Source organism: Camelus dromedarius, chromosome 29 (assembly GCF_036321535.1).
Source record: "Camelus dromedarius isolate mCamDro1 chromosome 29, mCamDro1.pat, whole genome shotgun sequence".
In the NCBI taxonomy this organism is placed as follows: Eukaryota; Metazoa; Chordata; class Mammalia; order Artiodactyla; family Camelidae; genus Camelus; species Camelus dromedarius.
The window spans coordinates 22008133-22030305 of NC_087464.1; the positions used below are offsets into that span (position 1 = coordinate 22008133).

General features: G+C 37.6%; 1 protein-coding gene across 4 annotated transcripts in view; it reads right to left on the minus strand.

The window, feature by feature from the left end:
- SCAPER (S-phase cyclin A associated protein in the ER) overlaps positions 1-19496 on the minus strand; it is a 258514-nt gene extending 239018 nt beyond the window's left edge. For all 4 annotated transcript variants that reach the window (XM_031440769.2, XM_031440770.2, XM_031440766.2 and 1 more), the window contains exons 1-4: positions 19441-19496; positions 13183-13249; positions 5508-5625; positions 3798-3868 (exon numbers count right to left, since the gene is read on the minus strand). In XM_031440769.2, coding sequence (XP_031296629.1) covers positions 3798-3868; positions 5508-5625; positions 13183-13188 — 195 coding nt within the window. In that variant the 5' untranslated portion in view covers positions 13189-13249; positions 19441-19496. The remainder of the gene's footprint in view (positions 1-3797; positions 3869-5507; positions 5626-13182; positions 13250-19440) is intronic.
- Between the last annotated feature and the right edge of the window lie 2677 nt (positions 19497-22173).

Sequence of the window (22173 nt, forward strand, 5' to 3'; positions counted from 1 at the left end):
CTAACCAGAGGAATGAGTAGAAGACAAAACTGCTGGAGGAGAGAAATGCAAGAAATCGAGAGGACAGCAGTAATGGTAGAGAACACACAGTGAGCCTGAAAATTGTATCTTCAGGGAGTAAGGAGAAGTGACCTGGAAGTCTGTAGATGACTACAACAAGAAGGTGGAGTAGGTGGTACAAACTGATGGCATGTCCTTCAAATCTGGGGAGTTTTAGGAAATGGGAGGGAGAACTGCCTGAAATGCCAGGAGGAGCAAGCAGGAATCCACCTTCAGGATCAGAGGTAGGAGTGCTGTGGGGAAAAAGCTACTACTACTTAAAAAGACTGTGGAGGAAGCTGTATCTCCACACGTGAGCTGGGACTTAGCCAGAACAAGAAGGTAAAGGGAGTGTTCAGAGAAAACAGGAACACAGAAAATTTTGTTGATGGTGAACCTTGTCCTAGAGGGTAAAGTTGCAGGATTCCACAAGTAATCCAGAGGCATCTCCCTTAACACTACTGAGATGGAGCATCTTTTCACAGGTTTACAGGCTATTCATGTTTCCCCCATTTTCTACTGAGTTGTCTTTTTTCTGATTAATTCTAGCTCTTTATAAATTCTTAATGTATGGTATCTTCTCCCAGTCAGTCTCATCTTTAACTTTGCTTAACAGAGTTTTTTTAGTATAAAAATTATGTGAAAATATCCTTGTATTTTATTTGTAATTTAATTGTATTACAGTCAGAGAACATGCTGTGTCTGACTTCTACCCTCTTGCCTGACTTCTGTTTACTGAGACTTCTTTATAACCCAGGATGCGATCAATTTTTGCATATGCTTTGTACATACTATTGAGTGCCAATAAATACATGCACATATACATACACACATACATTTAAATGAGATCAAGTGTAACTGTATCTTAATTCTACAGCCTTATTATTTTCTCCTGCTTGATCAGTTTCTGAGTAAAGGATATTGATTACCACCATGATCATAATGCACTTTTTATTTTCCCCTTGTAATTCTGTTAGCTTGGGCTTTTAATATTTCAAGTCTGTGCTGTTGGGTACCTAAAAGTTTTGTACTTTTATACTTCTTGGATGATTATTCTTTTACCATTATATAATTTCCATCTTTCTGCTTTCAATGCTTTTCATGTTGAATTCTATCTAATTTGATATGAATATTGTTATTCTAGCTTCAGAATACATCTAGAATATCAAGTACCTGCCTGAAGTTTTTTCTTTCTCTTTGTTTTAAATGTCTCTTACAATCAGCATATAGCTCAATTAAAATGAGAGGTTTAATTCAATCATCTAACTTTTAAGAGCTGAATTTAATCAGTTTACATGTATTATGTTTGCTGAAATATTTATACTTAGTATCTACCACTATCTTTCATGTTTTTCACTTACTATGATTTTTCTTCTTTTTTTCATTTTCTTGCCTTCTATTTAGTTGAAAAGCTTTGGTTTATTCACCTTCTCTTTTCCTCTATTTGGAAATCATGGCCATTTGTTTTATTCTTTTAGTAGCCAGCCTTTAACAAACACTTCTTCCTAAATAAGACAAGGATTTTATCACATCCACTCCCCACCAAACTCCCCACAATCCATCTTCTATGTTAATACTGTCTAAGATTCTAGCTTCACTTTTCTAAATTTAATTGTGTGAGTATTATTTTTAAAAATTTATCAACAGTTAATGAGATTTACTAACATATTTTACAAATACCTTTTTATCAAGCTCCTTCCTCCTGGTTACCTTTTCTTCTTGTTGAAGTATGTCTTTAATAGCCCCTTCGTTAAGGGTCTGTAGGTGGCAAACCATTAGCCTTTGTTACCTGAAAATGGCTTCATTTCACTCTCGCACTTGAATAATCATTTGGGCACGGAATTCTGGGTTAAAAGTTATTTTGCCTTATAACTTTGAAGATACTGCTCCACTGTTCTCTTGTTCAGAACAAGGCTATTAATGTTATTCCTCTGTGGTTTTGTTTACTTTCTGATGTTTTAAGAGTTTTACTCTTACCCTTAACACTCTGCAGATTCTCTAGAGTGTATCTAGGTATGAGTCTATTTTTATTTATCCTGATCAGCTTCACAGTTATGCTCTGAATCTCCTGAAAATTCTCTCAAAGGAAAATGCTCAACATTATCCCTTCAAATATTACAGGCCCACCATTTATTCTCTATTTCATAAGTCCTAAAAGACATGTTAGAATTTCTCAATTTTAATTTATTTCCCATCTCTTTAGTTCTCTGAGCTACATTCTAAATCCTCCTAAGTAGTGTCTTCCAATTCACAAATTCTCTCTTTAACTAATCTCTTTGTCCATTTTATCATTTATTCTTACTAACTGCAGGTTTTTAAATTTCACTGACAACACTTTCATTTCTAAGATGTTCACTTTACCCATAAATGTTCAATATTAATACCCACCTGTTTTATTTCAGAATTTCCCTTTTTGCTTTGTAGTTACTCTTTGCTTTGAGGAATTTAAACTCACTTACTTAAAAGTCCACTTTAGAAAAATGCCCCTTATCTGTTACCTCAGGAGTAAATTCTCTCATCTGTGGAATGTGCAGTTTGTATCTTATGACATTATTTTCTCCTGTGCTTTGATATTTTATTTCGCAAGTTTATTTTGAGTCTGAGTCTCTTTTATTTTAGATTTTCTCTCTGCTCACCCTCACTGCTAGTTTTATGGTAACCATCACCTACCCACCACAGTCCCACTTCCAGAGGTCTTTCACTGGGGGCCTTAAACCTCTCACCTTTCAAGAATACAGCAAACCCAGTCATGAGCCAGAGGACTATTCTCTTTTATTGCTTCAGATGTCAATTATCACAGGCCACAACCCAGGCAGATTGTAGCATACTTTTGTCTTTTAGTGCAGAACGCTCCATGAGCCTAAAGTTTTATATCATAAGCGTGGATCTGTTTCTCCACTACAATCAGGGCATTTCCGCCTCTCTTTTTCCATAGGACTTATCTCGTAAGCTTGCGTCCTCAACTCCGCTTAACTATGAATATATGTATTCTGACCCACGGGGATTTTTATTTTAGTTTTGAAAATCCTTTGTCTCTTTAATTTTTTAAAAATATTGTATCGTTGATGCCTCTGTGTGTGAGAAGGGGATATTTTATGAACTCACAATGTCATCTTGATTAGAAGTCCATGTTTTCCCAGTGCGTAGTTTTTGGTTTACATAATAGATACTGACATACTTAATAACATCAAACTAAAGTGATATATATGAAAATTTCAGAGAAAACTATAGATTACAAAGCTAACTATAATTATGCTAATATATTTTTTAAAAATAAGGTAGGCTTATGCTCTCTAAAATTTTAGTAGAGCTATTTGAAAAATTTTATTGTTGAAATATCTTTATTATCCCACAGCCAAAAGGCATCATTTTACCAAGAAAGTAAATCATAGAAGAACTCACAAATATGGGATGTGTAGCAGAGGAGTTAAAAGCATCACCTGTAGAAACTGATGGCATGAGTTCAAACTTTGGCTGTGTTACTTACTAGTAAGTTACATAACCTCTATCTCAGTCTCCTCGTTTGTAAATGAGGGTAAAAATAATGCCTACATCAAAGGGTTCTTATAAAAAGCAAATAAATTAGTATCTGCATTTAACACAAGCTAGGCACATAATACTATATACACGTTTGTTAAATAAAGAATGTTACATTAAATTTTTACATGAAGATAAAATATACAATATTCAAATCCTGAAAAATCAGATTTTATAATTGAAATTAAAAGCTAAGAAGTAAAAAGCTGTATCTCCTGTACCTGTTTCGTAGTCTTATGAGTGCCTTGAATTGCCCTCTTTGATTTTCCACCAGTTTGACATTTAGATTTTCCTTCAAGGCAAAAAAAGATAAATATATAGATCAACAAATAGGTAATATAAAACTGAACTATGCAAATCATCCAGGCATACTAACACATAATCTCCTTCCAGAGATCACAGAACAGTATTACCTATACATGGTCAACATGAACTAAAGATGTAATAAAAAACAAATTTCCAAGGTCCCAGAGACTGCTTTTATTGACCGGCTTTCTGAGAACAAATTTTTGACAAATTTAATTTCCCCTCTATTTAACAGTTTTTGTGATTCAAAATAACTGCCCTCTAAAAACACCCAGGAAGACTGACAAAGAAAAGCTGCCGAGGGAGGACTGGTCCAAGCAGATACTTTAAAATACTATAATGCCTCTACAGTTAAAACAATATGGCACTCATACATGAATTAGATAAACAAATATGTGGAAGAGAATATAAGTTCATACGAAAATTCAATCTACAATAAAGGTGGCATCTCAAATAACTGAGGCAAAGATAGACTTTGTAGTAAGTGATTCAGGGGCAACTTGTTACCCATATGGAAAAAGATAAAATTAGATATATACTTCACACTATATGTAAGAATAAACTACAAATGGATCAGAGTTAAAATGTAAAAATATAAAATAAAATAAATAAAAAATAAAATTTTAAATAAAATTAAAATCGAAAAAACTAAAAAAAAAATGTAAACATAAAATAACAATAAAACTCGGGCGAATTCTTGTATAGCTTGAAACATCCCACTGTGTAAGGATATTCTCAGAGAATAAGACCATGTCAAGAGGAAACAGGAGCCAGCTTAACAGGGCAACAATTAGATAACTCTAGAAAAATTTAAGCATCAAAACAGGAGTAAGGGATTATAACTCATCAAATAAGAAGCCATGAGTCCATAAAAGCTTTAAAAAATACATATATTCAGACATAAATTCAAAGAGGAATAGGGAAAGCTCTTCCTTATATTAGAATGTTAATAAACACAGAATGAACAACGAAATTAGCACGTCACCATTCTGTAACCACCAGAGCAGTAACTTATTAAATTCAGAATTATCAATTATCAAAAATCCAATGTGAGGAATACTCTACAAGCCCTCAGAAAATTTCAAAGTGGGATGGACTTCTTCGGCACACTCCCACCTCCTGCTTTCTGCATCCCTATTCAGCCTTCTAGATCCCCAGGATCTAGGCAGTGCTCACAGCGCTCCCCGCCATTAAAATGAAGAGACTGAAGAGAAAAGATACGTTTCCTAGTTCAAATAATAATCATGAGAACTAAAGAAATATACTTACCTTTTCTCATCCAAATCATTACATTAAATTGTACCTAATCATGGTAAATACACTGAATTTGTTAAACACTGTTTATTTTTGTAAGAATTTAATAAAAGAAAAAATCTAAATCTTTTATAAGTTTGAAAAAACTAATCTGTGAGTCATAATAACACCCCAATTTCATTCCTATGTGAAGTAGTGAAACCAACAATAACATTTTCATTTGTGTAAAAAAGCAATTAAAAACTATTTCTTACTTAATACATACTAATTTGCCCAAGAGTTCTAATTATAAACAATTTTCTGTCTAACTGTTCAAGACTAAATACATTCTTCTAATCTACAACAAAAATGAAACTTTTCTTAATACACACCATCATCATCTTTGCTTTCCAGCGGAACACTCCAAGCTATCAGGTTTCTTGCTGTACGACCCTCCTCTGCAACTATTCTCCTTACTTTGTCGTGACTATTGGAGCGCTGGAATGAAGCCTAAGCACAGAAAAGAGAAAATTTACTAGTTTATGGAATTAGTCAACATATAAAATATATTTGGCAGGCAAATTCATTATTTCTCTTACTTTCTCAGAAAGGGAACACTTATAACTAATTTTGGATTGGAAAGGTGGTTACATAGAAAAAAGAGTTAAGTCACAGCTCTTTTAGTTCTGAAAAAAAATGAATTTCACAACTTTAAGAATAAAAAAATTATCAAGAATAAATGCAATCTAAGGTTTGAAAAAGTGTCCTAAGGAGCACGAACACTGCTGTGTTCCCATTTCAGCACCACTACTGCTCACAGATCAACGGGTCAAAGAGGGCAGTTCTTACGAACATGGTGCATGTTCCCTCTGAAAGCTCGCCGCAGCGTACAATGTTTTCAAGACTTCTATTTTTTCCCCTAGAGATAATGTCAAAGTAAATTTTCACTTGGTTATAGATTTCCACCGCTTAATTTTATCTCCAAGTTATTGGGATCCAAATAATAATCCCTATAAACGAATATATTTAAGTTGCAAAATTTAAAACTCTGCACTACTGCACACAATGTGTGTATGTATATATGTGTGTGTGTGTGTATGTGTGTGTGTGTGTGTGTGTGTGTGTGTGTGTGTGTGTGTGTGTGTGTGTGTGTATAAAATTTCTTGCTTTCTCTAGTACTACATAGCTGAAAGCAACACTAGCCTACAGGTTCAGCCCCACCAAGACCCTGGTCCAATGGAAGCCAGGCCCAAACGTAAAGGAAAGAACCTTCCCACTAATGAAGCCTATTTGAAAACAGTCTGTTTTTATAAGCCAAGTATCCATAAAAAGAAAAGGGCTCTAAAGCATCTCTGTGAGCACAAGGATGCAGCCTCCTTGTCTAACTCTTAACTCCATGTGGGCAATCTACCTCTTCCTGAAAAAAGTTCACTACTGGGCCCAGCCCAAAATCTCAGTACAATTAATAGGTGCCTTCATCTTCTCTTCTAGTTCTTGTCAGCCTAAACTCTTAGCATCCCTGGAATCCTCAGGCAACAATATATTTACTGGGCAATTACTATGTGCAAAACACAGTGTAAGACATTGAGAAGAATACAAAATATATGAGATAGTATATACACTTGTCTTCAAAGAATCAACAATCCAAATGAATGAACCAAACACATAAGAGCAAGAAACAGTATATGAATTAATCATTATGGTAACTAGTCTCCAAAGATGTTCCCCTTCAATAAACCACTTTTGTTTATGCTCTTGTGTAATTTCCTCCCCTTGAATCTGGCTCTGTGACCTGCTTTTTGACCTAAAAAATGAGGCGAAAGTGACACTGCATAACTTCTGAAACTAGGTCATAAGCAGCCTTGCAGTCTCCACCTGGGTCTCTTGCAATGCTCCCTCTTGGGATACTCACTCTTGAAACCCAGCCATCGTGCCATGAGAAGCCCAAACCACCAGCAGAGAGACCATATAAAGCCAGCACTCTGGTGGACAGCTCCAGCTGAACTCCCAGCTGACAGACATCATCCACTGAGCCATTTGGGATGTTAAAGCCCAGTCAAGCCCCCAGATGACTGCCATCATCCAGCACAGTAGAAGAACCACCCAGTCAACCCACAGAATTATGACAGATAAAGGGAACTGTATGTATAGACACTAATCCACCATATACACACCTGCATTTCTTATCTATCTGTATAGCAATATTAAAAATCATGAGTTTATACTGATACCTGATTTCAATCCTATATCACAGGGTTCATTTAAGCCCTCCCTTTTCCTTATTTGTAACTTCTTCATCAGTAAGAAAACCCAGCTCTTACCATCTAAAATATATTTACCTATCTGTTCAATTCTAATATACACATAAAGAAGTTTCAGAACTGCTAACTCATATCTCTGTGAGAAACACATTTATTAACAAGATTACATTTCTAAAAAGTTCTTGTCTTTAGTCTTACAGAATCCAAAGTACTGGATTCTGCTTTCCAAAATTACTTGTTGGTTCTTCTCATCCCACCCTTTCAGTGTGGTTACACAATATATAATTATAATACGTTACTCTTTATATACCATTTTGGGTTCACCTCACCTACTGGTTAATTTTAATTACTTATTTGGGAAGTATCTGAAAGAAAGGCCAGATAATAATTTTTACTTTAGGCTTCACAGGTCATACAGTCTCTGTGACAACTACTCAGTCATGCCACTTTGTGTGACAACAGCCACAGACAACATGTATGGTTGTGTGGCTGTGTGATGAGAAGCCAGCTGGGAGATACATATTACTATATAGTTTGAAATAAATTCAGATTACGGAAAAGTTACAAATTAGCACAAAGAATCTTCAAAATACCGTTATATCTTTTTTTCCTAAAAGATTTGAGAATAAACTGCAGTCATGACACCTTTTTCCCTTAAGTACTCCAATGTGTATTTCATATATCCAAAGATATTCCCTTCTAGAATACACTACAACTATCAAAATCAGGAAATTATCACTGATCTAAATTATTAGCTAAATTACAGTAACTACTTAAATTTCACCAACTGTTCCACTAATGCCTTTGATGGTATAAAGCTGACAACAGATATAAGCTCAATTATTCCAGAAGCTCTACAAACTCTAAGCAAGATAAATATAAATACAAAGAAAACCATGCCCAAACTTATCACAGAAAAACTGAAGATAACCTGAAACATAGGGAAAAATCTTAAAGCAAACAGGAAAGGGAAGAAAAGCTCACCTTTAAAGAAGCAACAGAACAGTAAGACTGACCGCTCTGCATTGTCCAAGAAGCGGTAAGATAATTTATAATATACAAATCAATACCTTATTACTGCCTATTCAGTAGAATAGTAGGGTCAAAATCCTGACTCAAGAGAGTTCAAGAGAATGTTGAGTGAGAAAATGGAGACAATGAGTATAAAAAAAACTTTGAGTTTTGTCATAAAGGAGAACAGAGAAGGAAGAAAATCAAAATGAACAGAGAAGTTTTTAAGATGAATGATAGTATATCTTTATACTGATGAAAATGATCTGTAGAAAGAGAAATTGCATGTGTAGGGAAAGACGGAATTACTGAAGGAGCTAAATCCCTGAGTAATAAGAACTGAATTTCAGTGCACACGAATGAATGAACCAACCAGCCCAAACTACAAGGAAAACTATAAGCTTGCTCTTTTCCACTCTAATACTTTACGCTATGAAGTTAACCCAAATTTTCCTCTCCAGAATTTAACTTTTTATACCTTTGAAACAAATACCCACATCTACATTCCTTCATTTCTCTGACCTTACACTGGATATCCACATGGCATCGACCTACCTGACTCGTAAGCTTTCATTAAAACTCATTAGTCCACAACCACTGTTCCAGCTCCTTACTGTGTAAAGTATGTGAATCGTCCCTTTTCTATTGCCATACTTACCAACCAATGTAACATCATATAATCTCCTCCTTTTGCTTAAACACATCTCCCAATGACTATGAGCACTATGTAACTTACGCCGGCATCTATCATTTCGGTTACCCAAGCACTGTTTTAACCAAGAAGTACCACTATCCTTTTCAGGCCAGATGAATACATTTAAACAGGTGGCCTGCTTTTTGACCTCTTTTTCAGATAATTTTCTCATGCAACCACAGAAAATCATACAGGTAGATATACATAGATATATAGCAGATTGTAAAATATTCTATACTTTATAACTCAAGAGTCTCCATAAAGCAGTAAGTTTCTCAGAACTAAAATGACCACAAAATACCAATGCTGTAGTATTGCTAGATCAGAAAATTTGAAATCTATTATTCTCTTCTTCTATAAACAATTCAGTTCTACCTTAAATTTTGCAATTAGTTCTTTTATACTTAGCACACATTCAAAGAAAAAGCTACCAGCTCAAGACTGTTTTCATTCTCAATTCCAATTCTTCATATGGAAAAACATTGTAACAAGCATCTTACCACAACACATGACTGAAAACCATTTTTCAATTTAAAGTACAGGTGCTTCCTGCAATATATGCTGAACAGACTCATTTCAGTAAAAACTCATATATTCTAATGATTTTTAATAATCCTATTCTTCTAAAAGTGTCAGTAGTAACTTAATAAAATTTTGAACATTTTATTTCAAGCATGAGGGTTTGAAATGCAATAAATGAGTCTCAAATACTTCGTAACATTATAGACGTCTATTTCAAACAATATTTTCACCTAGGTTCTTTTCTTCCAGAAGATTTAAACAAAATATATGTATTTTCATCTGAAGTCACAGTGTGCCACCTAGTGCCATGTGGAGATTTTACAAAGGCTTGTTCAAATACTAAATGTTTCAATAAAAAGCATAAATGTCAGTTTTGAGTTAAAAGTTCTTATGTTTAACTCTTAGAGCATATAATCTAAAACAGGAAGTGTTCAGAACATTTACCAAAGGGTGGATGTATTTCTAAGACTTGTTCCTAGACTGGCAAAAGAAATTTTTAACTTATCTTTCGTCTAGGTTAAAAAAAATGTAAATAATTTCTACTTTCAACAATTTTGCTCATAATCCTCAAATGGTTTCAAGCATCATTTATTAAATTCTTATGTTTGTACCTCCATAATAGTTTCTACTTTACACAAGTTCTTCAAAATCCATCCGTAACACTGCTTGCCCATAAAATGAAATTCCCTTCTTTTTTCAAATGGTTTTTTCAGTTTTCCAAATAATTTAGGGAAGAACCTTTCTTAAACTTCCCCTACTAAAGCCCTTCATATTTTTAGTAGTACGAAGACAATATATTACCAGTCAGTGAACACCAGGAGTACATTAAAACTCTAGTAATGGTAGCACTTACATCTATTTTTACAAACCATGAAACTTACCTGAGAAACTGGTACAATTATTTTGTAAATATTATTACAAGTATTTTATATATACACACATACACACAGAGAAAGAGACAATGAGAGGAAAAGAGGCAAAATTAGCAGTTGGTAAACCTAGTGAAAGAATATATGAGAATTCCTTGTACTCTTGTAACCTTTCTTGAATTTGAAATTATAGCAAAATGAAAGCACAAATTATAAAGGAAAAAACTGATAAGCTGAACTTCATTAAAATTAAGAACAGATTCTATTAAAAAGTCATCATTAAAAGAATGAAAAACCAAGCCACAAAGAATATACATACATAAAAGTAACAAAGGTCTTGTAGCCAGGATACAGAAAGAACTCCTTAAGTCAGTAGGGAAGACAACCTAACAGGAAAATGAAACTTGAGCAGACACCTCACAAGACGTATAAACAGCCCATTACCATATGGAAAGGTACTCAAAAGCAGTCCTTAGAAATACTAAAAAAATTTTTTTAAATAAATAACTATACTGTATGTTGGTGAGGAGCAGCATCACATAAGAAGAGGGCAAGTCTTTTTATCCACCGCCAGTAGGAGGCTAAACTGGTACAACCACTGTAGAAACCCAGCATCATCTACCAACGCACACACTGGGTCTGTTCACCTCTCCAGCCTCATCTTCCACTATTCTTCTTTCTGGCCATGCTCCAACCCCACTGACTTCTACTCAGTTCCCTATAAGCACCAAACTCCCTCCTAATTCAGGGCATTATAGAATTTTTTTCTTTTATCTAGAATGCTCTGCTGCTCTACAATGTACACTTATTGGCTTCCCCCCATGCATTCATCCCCTCCATCTTCTTTTCCTAATAGTTCACCTTTTGTTGGGGTCCCATGTGGTTCTAGAGGAGCAGACTTCATCCCTAACTCCAGGCAACACATGACCTTGCCTAAGTCAATCAGCACATTCCACTCCCCGAGCCGTAACAAGTTTCTGGTGTGAGCACGTAACCTAAGGTGATCAATACACAGTGGACTTCAGATCTTTTCCTGTGATGTTGGAGAAAAGACTCACTTTCCTACTGGCCATATATGAGGGAATACATAGCTCATAGCTCTGAACACTACTGCTAACCAACCGGGGACCATAAAGAGAGCAAGCCCTAAGATTATGACAACAAAACAGAAGGCAGAACCAAAGGAAAAAAAGCAATCAAATCCCTGCTGACACTGTTGAGCCACTGGATCAAATCTTGTCTCTACTTGTTACTGAAAGCATCCTCAGACAGGGTTCCTCTTAGCTCAGTCCAGGCCTAATGCTTCAAATTAAGTATAGTAACTTTCTCAGAATGAGGTATCTTCAACTCCCAGACTTGGCCAGGACCCCTTTTATATTACTCGAACCAACTCGTAGACCTTTGCAGGACATCTCACAATTACATTTTAAATTATATAATTATGTGTTTATGATCTGTCTTCCCCATTAGACTGTAAGTTTCTGGAGGGCTGGGTTTTGCTCATCCCTCTATTACCACTGCTAGCACGTGCCCAGCCCATAAATAAATACATCATAAATCATGAATAACTGGCATGATAAAGAAATCATTAACAAATGATTGATGTAATAAATATATCATGAACAAATTAACAATATCATTGGGAAATAAGGTATTCAACATAAATCCTAACTAACGTTTGCCCTGTTAAGCACAAATTCTTTTTGGTTTTACCATGTTAGAAGAAAATCTCTAAATCACACTTCCCTGACTTCTAAAACAAGCTACTGAAGCAACTTCCTCTTTTCTTGATACTTTCAGGTTATCACCATGAACACCAATTTTTGTATATTTTAATATATAGCCCTTAGGAGCTATAAATGTGCAGTGGATGACTGTCTTAAAACAAATGGGCCCAGACCAAAGTGTTTTTAGATTTTTTTAATTCTCTGCTTCCTAATGTTTTTGCAGAACACAAAGCTTAATTTGTAATTATTTTCTCTTCTTTCCTATCAAGCTATCAGCTGTCAATTCTTCTTTGTCAGGATCATGGGAAACGTACTACTATGATTCTGAATAAGAAACTCCTCCAGGGCAAAAACATGTAATTTTATTTAAGAATGGCCACTCCAAATCTCCCAAAGGAGGTGTCTAGGCAGACTGGGTTCCCCCATAAACTGCATCCCCTCCTCCTCCTGGGTTTGAGTGGGACAGTTTAAGAAGATACTTAGAACTGCCTATAAATCTTGAGTTAGGAAAGTGGACTATGGGGAAGGGGAACCTGTCTGCCCAGACTCTCTAGGGAGTTTCACCATCAGTCCCTACCTAAGATTCAGAGACTACCCTGGCCCAACTTCCACCCTGCCAACCCCAGGGAGAGCATGGCTCCTTTAAGAGCTGGCTGGGCCCTGGGTAGGAAAGTCAAGCTATTGGCATAAATTGATTTATAACTTTTTAACATTAAGACATAAAAGAAGTTGACTTCCATTTGTATTCTTGCCTTGGTTCGTACAAATGTTAGGAGTGAGTCTAGCTATGGCTCTCAGGTTGAATAGTTTATTCACAGTTAGTTACTTTATTGCTGTGTTTTCTAACACGTGTGTTCCACAGAGTATCTGGTAGATAACAAATATTACACCAAAAAAGATTATAAATGAAAAACAGAAGAAAGGAAAGGAGGTAGGAGGCTAAAAAAACTAAGGTTAGTGCTTAGAGTAGCTTGATCACTTACCATCATTTTTTAATTCCCTTCTATGTCAAGAAGTTCATTTATCTCATAAAACCATGGGATGTGACTCCTATAATAAAAGATACATAGTATATACTATTAGTCAAAACATTGTTAGAAAATTATATTTATTCATAAAACGGTATCTCATCCACACAAGTTTCTCATTACATTAAACAACAAAAATCACCTCTTTATATTTTGCTTGGATATAATGTAGCATGTTTTAAATATTCTATGCTGAACAACACCTCAATGCTCTCTAAAAAAAACTAAATGAAAGAGTATCAACTACATAAATAGTCTATGATATCCCAATCCAGAGACTTGAAACTCTTTCTTACTACAATCTACAAACACACACCTTATATCATGACTAAGTTCACACACATACGCCTATCTGAAAAACAGCTATGACCCACTAATAAATCTCAACACAGTACACAAACACAGTGTAAGCTCTCCTGAAGAACTTCCAAAAACTGAGATTTTATCAGAATACCTTAATTACAAATTACATAAGGCTCTACACGGAACAGACCCTACTTTTCAAGAAACCTATTTAATGTTGGTCAAAACTTCAAAGAAATCCAAAGCTGGGAAACTAGATAAAATATAAAGAGAAATTGCTAGAAAGAATGGCCCAACCCTTTAAGAGCTACTGAACAAAGAAAAGCAAGCAGCAATCACAAGATAAAACTACCAAGATAGGAAAAACATCAATGGTTGCCAGGGATTAGGTGGGAAGGAGGAATGAACAGGCAGAGCATAGAGAACTTTTAGGTCAGTGAAAGTACTCTATGACACTGTAACGGTGGGCACATGTCATTATACACTTGTTCTAACCCATAAAATGCACACCACCAAGAGTAACACTGATGTAAACTATGGACATGACAACAGTTTGTCAAAGTACGTTCATCAGTTCTAACAACTGTACCACTCCAGGAGGGGATGTTGACGATGAGGGGGCTATGCATGAGTGGAGGCAGAGAGTAAATGGGAAGTCTCTGTATGTTCCTCCTAATTTCGCTGCAACCCTAAAAATGCTTTTTTTAAAAGTCTATTTAAAAAAAGGAGGGGGAGGGTTCAAATGGTGCCAAAAGAAGATCCTGAACTCACCTCCTCCCATGGGCACAATTAAGCTAAAACTACATACGGAATAATTCCTTGGAAAGGGATATGAAAACTGGGTAAACAGAGCCTCCACAGGTAAAAGGACAGCATCAAGATGGACAAGAGAGGCAGAGATACAGTGTCACCAAGGAAAACCCACACACCACGTGTGTTAATTCTCAATCAGGAGGGATCACAAAGCATGGATCTTTTCCCTGAAAAGTGAGGGATCTGAGCTTCACCTCAAGCACTCCAACTCCTAAACTATGCGTAAGAAAGATGAGCCCCCCAAAGCAAGTTGCTTTAAATACCAATAGAAAATATAACCAGGAAACCTACAGAATGGCAGGGAATGAACAACCCACTCTTAAAGATCTCAAAGGCAGACAACCCAAAAATCAGTGCAAAAACACCTGATTAAAAAGTGCATGGGTCAGACATGATGAGGACCCACTTAATCTTGAAGCATCTGCCACAGAGGCAGGATCCAACTAGAACACTCCCCAGGGACTGAGACACTGGCAGAAGCCTTTTTTTTTTTTTTAATTTATTTATTTTTATTGCGGTAACCTTGGTTTATGCCATCACATAATCTCATGTGTACAATATATTTCTACCTTTGTATACCCTACAGAGTGCTCACCACCAAAAATTTAGATTTCACCCGTCAACCCACAGTTAATCGCCTTTACCCATTTCACCCTACACTAATTCAAAAAGATATATGCACATCTATATTCACTGCAGTGTTATTTACAACAGCCAAGATAAGGAAACAATCTAAGTCTCCATGGATGGATGAATGCATAAAGATATACACATACATATACAATGGACTACTACTCAGTAACAAAAAAGAATGAAATCCTGCCAGTTTCAACAACATGGATGGACCAAGAAGATACTATGCTAGGTATACTAAGTCAGAAGGAGAAAGAAAAGTACTGTATGATTTCACTCACATGTGGAATAAAAAAATAAAATATATAAATAAAACAATGACAAACTCATAGATACAGAGAATACATCATGGTTACCAGAAGGGTGGGGGACTGGAGGCAGGGGGCAGGTGAAGCACCGAAATGGATGAAAGAGGGGGCAACTATATGATGATGGGTGGTAACTGGAGTTGTGGTAGTGATCACTCTGTAGTGTATACACATGCTGAATTATACACTGTACACCTGAAACTTATATTTTTTAAAAAAAGGAATAAAGTGCTGGTACATGCTGACATGATGAATCTTACAAACATTATGTTAAATGGAAGAAGTTAGACACAAAAGATCACATACTGCATGATTCTATTAATGTGAAATGCCAAAATAGGCAAATTCATAGAGAAAGAAAGTAGATCAGTATTTACCTGGGGCAGGGGTAGGGAGCAAGATAAGAAAGAGGGGAAGGAAGCCAAGAATAGGGAATGAATGCTAATACTTACAGGGTTCCATACTGGGATAGTGAAATGTTCTAAAATTGACTGTGGTGATGGTTGCACAATTCCACGAACACACTAAAAACCACTGAAGTATAACTTTAATGGTTGAATTTTATAGTACATGAAATATCTCAGTAAAGTTATCAAAAAAAAAAAAAGCTTAGAATTTCCGAAATTTCAGTTACTACTCTGATGATATTTGCCGTAACTACCACCCATACTATTATCTACATAACATTATTCTTTAAAGAGAACTACATTTAAACCTAAATTTTAAAAGAAAATTTATAAAGGAAAATTCAGGAAGGAAGTACCATAAAGGAAAATTCAGCTAATATTAAAAAATGGATATGGCAAAATGTTGGCAATGATACTCAAATAAATTTGACAACTCTAGGCCACAGTAAAACAATGGTCATGCAGAAAATGGAGCACAAAAAAAAACCAAAACAAGTCAGTAAACAGGGAATGAACACTAGGACTAACTGGGTCCAAGGTTTCTGAACAAGCTGCTGCCTGTGATGAACTGAAGTCTCACCTGTCCTACCCTGCCCTGCAGTCCCAGAATGTCCGTGGAGACACCTGAGACTTCTAGAGATGGAAATGTGAAGACTGGCTCAAGTGCCAGGGAAGGCCTCTCTCTTCTCTATCTGAGTTTGGGTTCACAGGTTCCGAAAAGGTAAGAATCAAATGGCAGGCCCAAAACAGTGAGAAGCCTGCTAGTAGTACTCCTCTAAAATAAACACAGACCATCTAACTGAAAGTCAGGACAGTGCATCTATACATTGTCTGTTTGCCAATAAATGCTAGAAAAATTGGGGTTTCAATCACAACTCCTTCCTAAAATTCATAAAATCTATCATCCATGTTATTGCATTTTCTGAAAAATATGAAAGAGAATCTGAGTATTTACCTTTCTGAGTCTGGTACTCAAACAAATAATGCTGTTGTCAGCATGCTCAAAAACTATCAGTAATTTGTCATAAGTTTGCTAAATGGAAAATAAGTGTGTTACAGCAAAATAAGTATTTTGAAGAGCAATACAGACATTTATAACTCCAAGCTGTTTAATGAGGTTTTCATTTCTGATCACTCCTATATATACTACTGTGAATATGTCAACTAAAAGGCATTTATTTTCTCCTATGAACCTGACATGCCTCTTTGAAAATATAAAACTACCTCTCTTCCAACAATATATTAAAAATGGGCCAGACACAGTGAAATCTTCACAAATGAAATATGATGTCTGAGATCTGCTTCAAAGCAATGGGGGGAGGTAGATTTTATGGAACAAGACTATCTGTGCACAAGTAATTGCTGAAATAGACTGGTACACAGCAATTAATTTTACCATTCTCTCCACGTATGTTTTCAAAATATATAATAAACTTACTAGTTTAAGAAGTTATCATTAAAAACTAATTATTTTAGCAAAGCTTCACAAAATCTTTAGTGTTTCGTGTCAAAGGGAAAAACCTGTCCATAAATCATCTCCTTCTAATAATTTTTTAAGGTTGTCTCCACCAATGGACTGTAGATCTTCTCACTTATGTTCCATAAGACCTACTGCCAAAGCCAAACACATTTGTGAAAAAGGTTGCCATCCCAACATAAAAGTGGAAACAGATTTTTATTACTTATTTTCATTTGTTATATAAGTTATTTGCTGTTTTCACTTCTACAATTTCAGAAATGCCAATTTCACAATGGACATCAGATTGCATCGTTAGAGAGAATTCTATTTGACTTTCTACTAAATACCACTTCTTTCTAAGTGTTTAAAGAAAGTTCCCATGTGATTCCCAAAGAATTTTTGCTTCTTTAAACTAGATTGGGTTGTGGTTGGGTATGAAGGTGAAAGAAAAAAAGGCAATCTAATGTCCTTTCATCTTATCTTTAAAACATTCCTGTAAAGTGGTTAAATGAAGGTATAAATTAAATTAACATCAAATCAACCTGTTACTGATTCTTAAATATCTATAAACGGTAAAGACAAACATTTTTATGGTCTGTGTTTAAAACACTAGATCCTTTGGAGCCCAATCACCAAAATTACTCACAAATGCATTTGTATAGCAACACTGATTATGTTTCAATGCATAATACAGCAGGTAAATTGACCAAAAACATCAGGGTTTAGAGAATTTGAGAGAATAAAAAATTGCAGCTCAAGGAAGTGAGGGAAAAGATGGTAAGGAACAAGCATTTGTTGAGTGCTTACTACAAGCCAGGAGCACTTCTAAAAGTTTACTTACTACCAACAAATTTATGAGTGGATAATAATATTCATATTTTACAAACAGGAAAAGAAGGCTCAGAAAAACTAATCTGTCAAAGGACAAGTAGGAGAGCTGAGATTCAAACTCAGATCAGTCTGCCTTCAAAGCCATCATATCACACTTCATTCCACAAAAACAACTTTCCAAATCATATTAAAAGTTGATTATTTGATTAATTAAAATATTAATTCCTCAGTGTATATTATTCAGACCATTTCAGTATGCAGCATAAGTCTGCACCAAGGCATTCACAGGAAAAGTCATAGTTAACAAAAAGTTACAAGGACCAGAGCACCCAGGTAAAACACAGTGCGACACTGGTCAGACTACCAACCTTAGGCCTGAAAACTTAATCCCAGAGCAAACATTCACCAGCAGGTGATCTGGGACAAGTAATGACCTCAGTTTCCCCTCTAGTAAAATGGGTTATAACGCTTAGCCCAGCCTTCCACCCTGGATTGTTTATGAGGATGAAGCTATTAATGATGGCGAAATAAATACGTAAGCTGTAACAAACTATAATATTAAATATATTATATATAATAAATATTACTATTTATTCAGTAAGATGACTATACTGAACAGCTATTTTCGTGGAAAATAACTTGGCACAAATAGAACGAGGAATACAGTTCACCAGCAACAGGAAGCTGCTCTCAGGCGGGCGCCCCATCTCTGGAGGAGCCACTTGACAGCAGCAGGTGCTGCTTGGAGGCCCAGTTTTCTGCCCGCTTTCAAACAATCCCGTCCCTCACCGGCGAGAGTGGGTAAGAAGGCGCGAATGGAGCACTAACAGAGGCAGAAGGCTGGGTTCTACCGCTCCCAGGTGTGAGGCCTCAGTACTCTATGCCCCTCCAGGCCTCAGTTTACGCATTTGTTAGGATGGAGAGACCTTTCCCACCCAGCTTCCTAGGCAGAGCTAATACCCGAGTCAACGTGCGGGGAAGACGTGGTAAACCACACCGAGACTGATGACGACGATCACCTGTCAAACGAAAAGCTGGGACGGCGGCTCCTCTGCCAGCCCCTAGCAGTTTGGACTTTCCAGAAGCCTCCACCCGCGCCGCCAGGGCCGCCCCCCGAGGGGGTAAGGCAGACCCTCGCCCACCTCTCGACTCGCGGGGTGCGCGGGGTCCCATGCCGCTCACACCCCCAGCTGAGCCCGCGGTGCAGGCCCAGAGCCTGCCCACCCCCGCCCCCAGACCTCCTCAGAGGACCCCCGGCCCTCCCGCGCGGCCTCGGCTCCCCTCCCCCAGCAGCGTTCCCTGACCGTCTCCGCCCGCTCTCCCAGGTGAGGGGAGGGGGTGAAAGGGCGTACCCCGCCGCCATTTTGTCCCCGTGGCCCCCGCAAAGCATTCCCCCTGCCCGCGCCCCAGCCCAGGCCCGCCCGGGACTGCGCGACGCGCGCCCCTCGCGGACACTCACCCCTGGCCGCCCTACGCAGTTCGGGGCGGCTCCGAGCGTCCCGCCGGGCAAGGGGCGGGGCGGGGCGGGGCGGGGCGGGGCGGGGCGGCGCGGAGGGGTGGGACGGCTGCCCGGCGCCCCACGTGACGACCAGCAGCGGCCGCCGCGCTCTGGGCTCCAGCGCCGGTCATCCGCGCGCAGGCGCAGCCAGGTTCTCGCCGCTCGGCTGCCAAGGCGGGAGGCCGGCCGTAGGTCTCCGCGGTGGTCCCGGCGCGGTCTCGTCTCGGGAGCCGTTCCCTTTACGAGGCTGCGCTCGCACCGCCGCTTTTCTCGCTCTCGGATTCAGTCCCTTCCCTCCGGCTGCCTTATCACCGCAGTCAGTCCCGTAGATAAGGGAGCTAGAAGTACGCCTCAAAAATCTGCAACTGGGAAAGCGCCTCAGAAAAGCGTGCACCCCTAAGCCGAACACAGCCTACCCGATGCCGCAGGCTTTATTCGGCCCCTCTTGTGTGCCAGGCTTGAAAGGCTCCAAGGACAAAGACCTAACCAGTGTGTTTTCTCAACTTCAAAGATAAAATAAACACACGAATTAAGTAATTTAAGTCACAGCTCTGAACGACGCAGACCATAATTATCAAATGAATATTTCTCCCTCACTTTTCTTCCAGCTGGGAAACTCTTTACCCTTCCCTGCCCATTGTTACAATAAGCAGGGAGTCGCGGAATCCAATGGAGTCTACCTCACAATTAGATTATAAGCGCTGTGAAGGCAGGAACCATATGGTTGGCTGTTCTGACTCCTCTCCCCTCTTACCTTCTTAGAAAACTTCCTCTTTCTTTCATCTATTGAACAAATGTTTACCGAGCACGTACTATATGTCAGATGTTATTCTAGATGCTTGGAGTTAATAAAATAGATTAAAAACCCATGCCTTCCTGGAGCTGGGTAGAGACACAATAAACAGTGAACATAGTTAACAAGTTCCGTGGTATTAAGGAGGGGATAAGCACTACTGAAAACAAAATGAGGAGGATAAGGAGGAAACACGAATTGCAATTTCATAAAAGCTGATCAGGGCCTGATTGCTCCCATCAATTGTCCCCTTACTCCTCTTCCGTTCATTCCCACAAGCGTTTAAACAGTCTCTGCCATCTTGAAATCTCCCACTCAATCCACCAAACCCCACTTCAGCCTCTACTTTCTTTCTCCCCTTTATAGAACTGCCCTTCACAGATACATTTCTCCAGTCATCTACACAAGGATGTCTCCAATTCCTCCACTACTACTCACGTCTAAAAACTCATGTTACTGCCCTCAGGTTTCTGCCTAATGGAAACCATTCTTTCCAAAGTCACGAGGGATCTCCCTACTGCAGATCATACAGACATTACCATTATGACCTAACTTAATTTCTCTGCATCAGTTGACACCCCTTCCTTCTGGAAAGATTCTTTACTCGACTTCCACGTTTACTCTCTCCATCTCACTACTCCATCTCTAACTGCTCCCTTATTTCTTTTGTAGTCTCCCCTTATTTCTCCCATCCCTTAAATGTTGGTATCCCTCAGGGATAAGTGCTTGCACTTATCTCTTTTCCTGCTGGACACAGTGTCTCTGATGATTACTTGTTTTTACATAAATTCAGTTCAGATCTTTGTCCTCTAGATTTCCCAATATACATCTCCAGCCCTGATTTCTTTTTTAAAATATAAGTTTATTTTTTATTAAAGTGTAGTTGATTTACACTGTTAGTTTGAAGTGTATAACAAAGCTGATTCAGTTATACATATACATACATATATTACATTTATTTTCAGATTCTTCTCCATTATAGCTTATTATAAGAAACTGAATATGGTTCCCTTTGTTAAAATAGATAAACAGCCCTGATTTCTGCTGCAAGTTCCAGATCCACTTGGTTAGCTACCTGGCCATCTCTACTTAACCTCTCAAAATCAAGAATACAACAATAAAAACCACTCATTATCTTTTTTTATACACATATTAAACAATTTTATTGAGCTGTGTTACTTACCACACAGTTCATCCAAAGTGTTCAATTCAATGGTTTTTAGTACATTTTCATCACCCTAAAAAGGAATCCCCTACTCATTAACAGTCACTTGCCCATTTCCCTCAACCATAAGCAATCACTAATCTACTTTCTCTATATATAGATTTGCCTATTGTTGACATTTTATGCAAAAGGAATCATGAAATATGTGGTACTTTGTGGCTGGCTTCTTTCACTTAGCATAATGTTTTCCAGGTACAACCACATTGTAGCATATATCAATACTTCAATCCTTCTATGGCTTAATAATATTCCATTGTATGGATATACCACATTTTATTAATACATTCATCAGTTGATAGACGTTTAGGTTATCTCCACTTCGGGGCTATTAAGAATAATGCTGCTATGAACATTGGTGTACAGGTTTTTGTGTGGGTATATGTTTTTATTTCTCTTGGGTATATACCTAGGAGTGGAATTGCCAGGTCTATGGTAACTCTATGTTTAACTTTTTGGGAAACTGCCAGACTATTTACAAAACCAGCTGCACCATTTTTACATTCCCACCAGCAGTGCATGAAAGTTACTATTTCTTGACATCCTCTCCAATACTTGTATTGTCTGTCTTTTTTATTACAGCCATCCTAGTGGGTATGAAGTGGTATCTCACTCTGGTGGTCATTTGTATTTCTCTAATGACTAATGATGTTCAACATCTTTTCATGTGTTTTTTGGC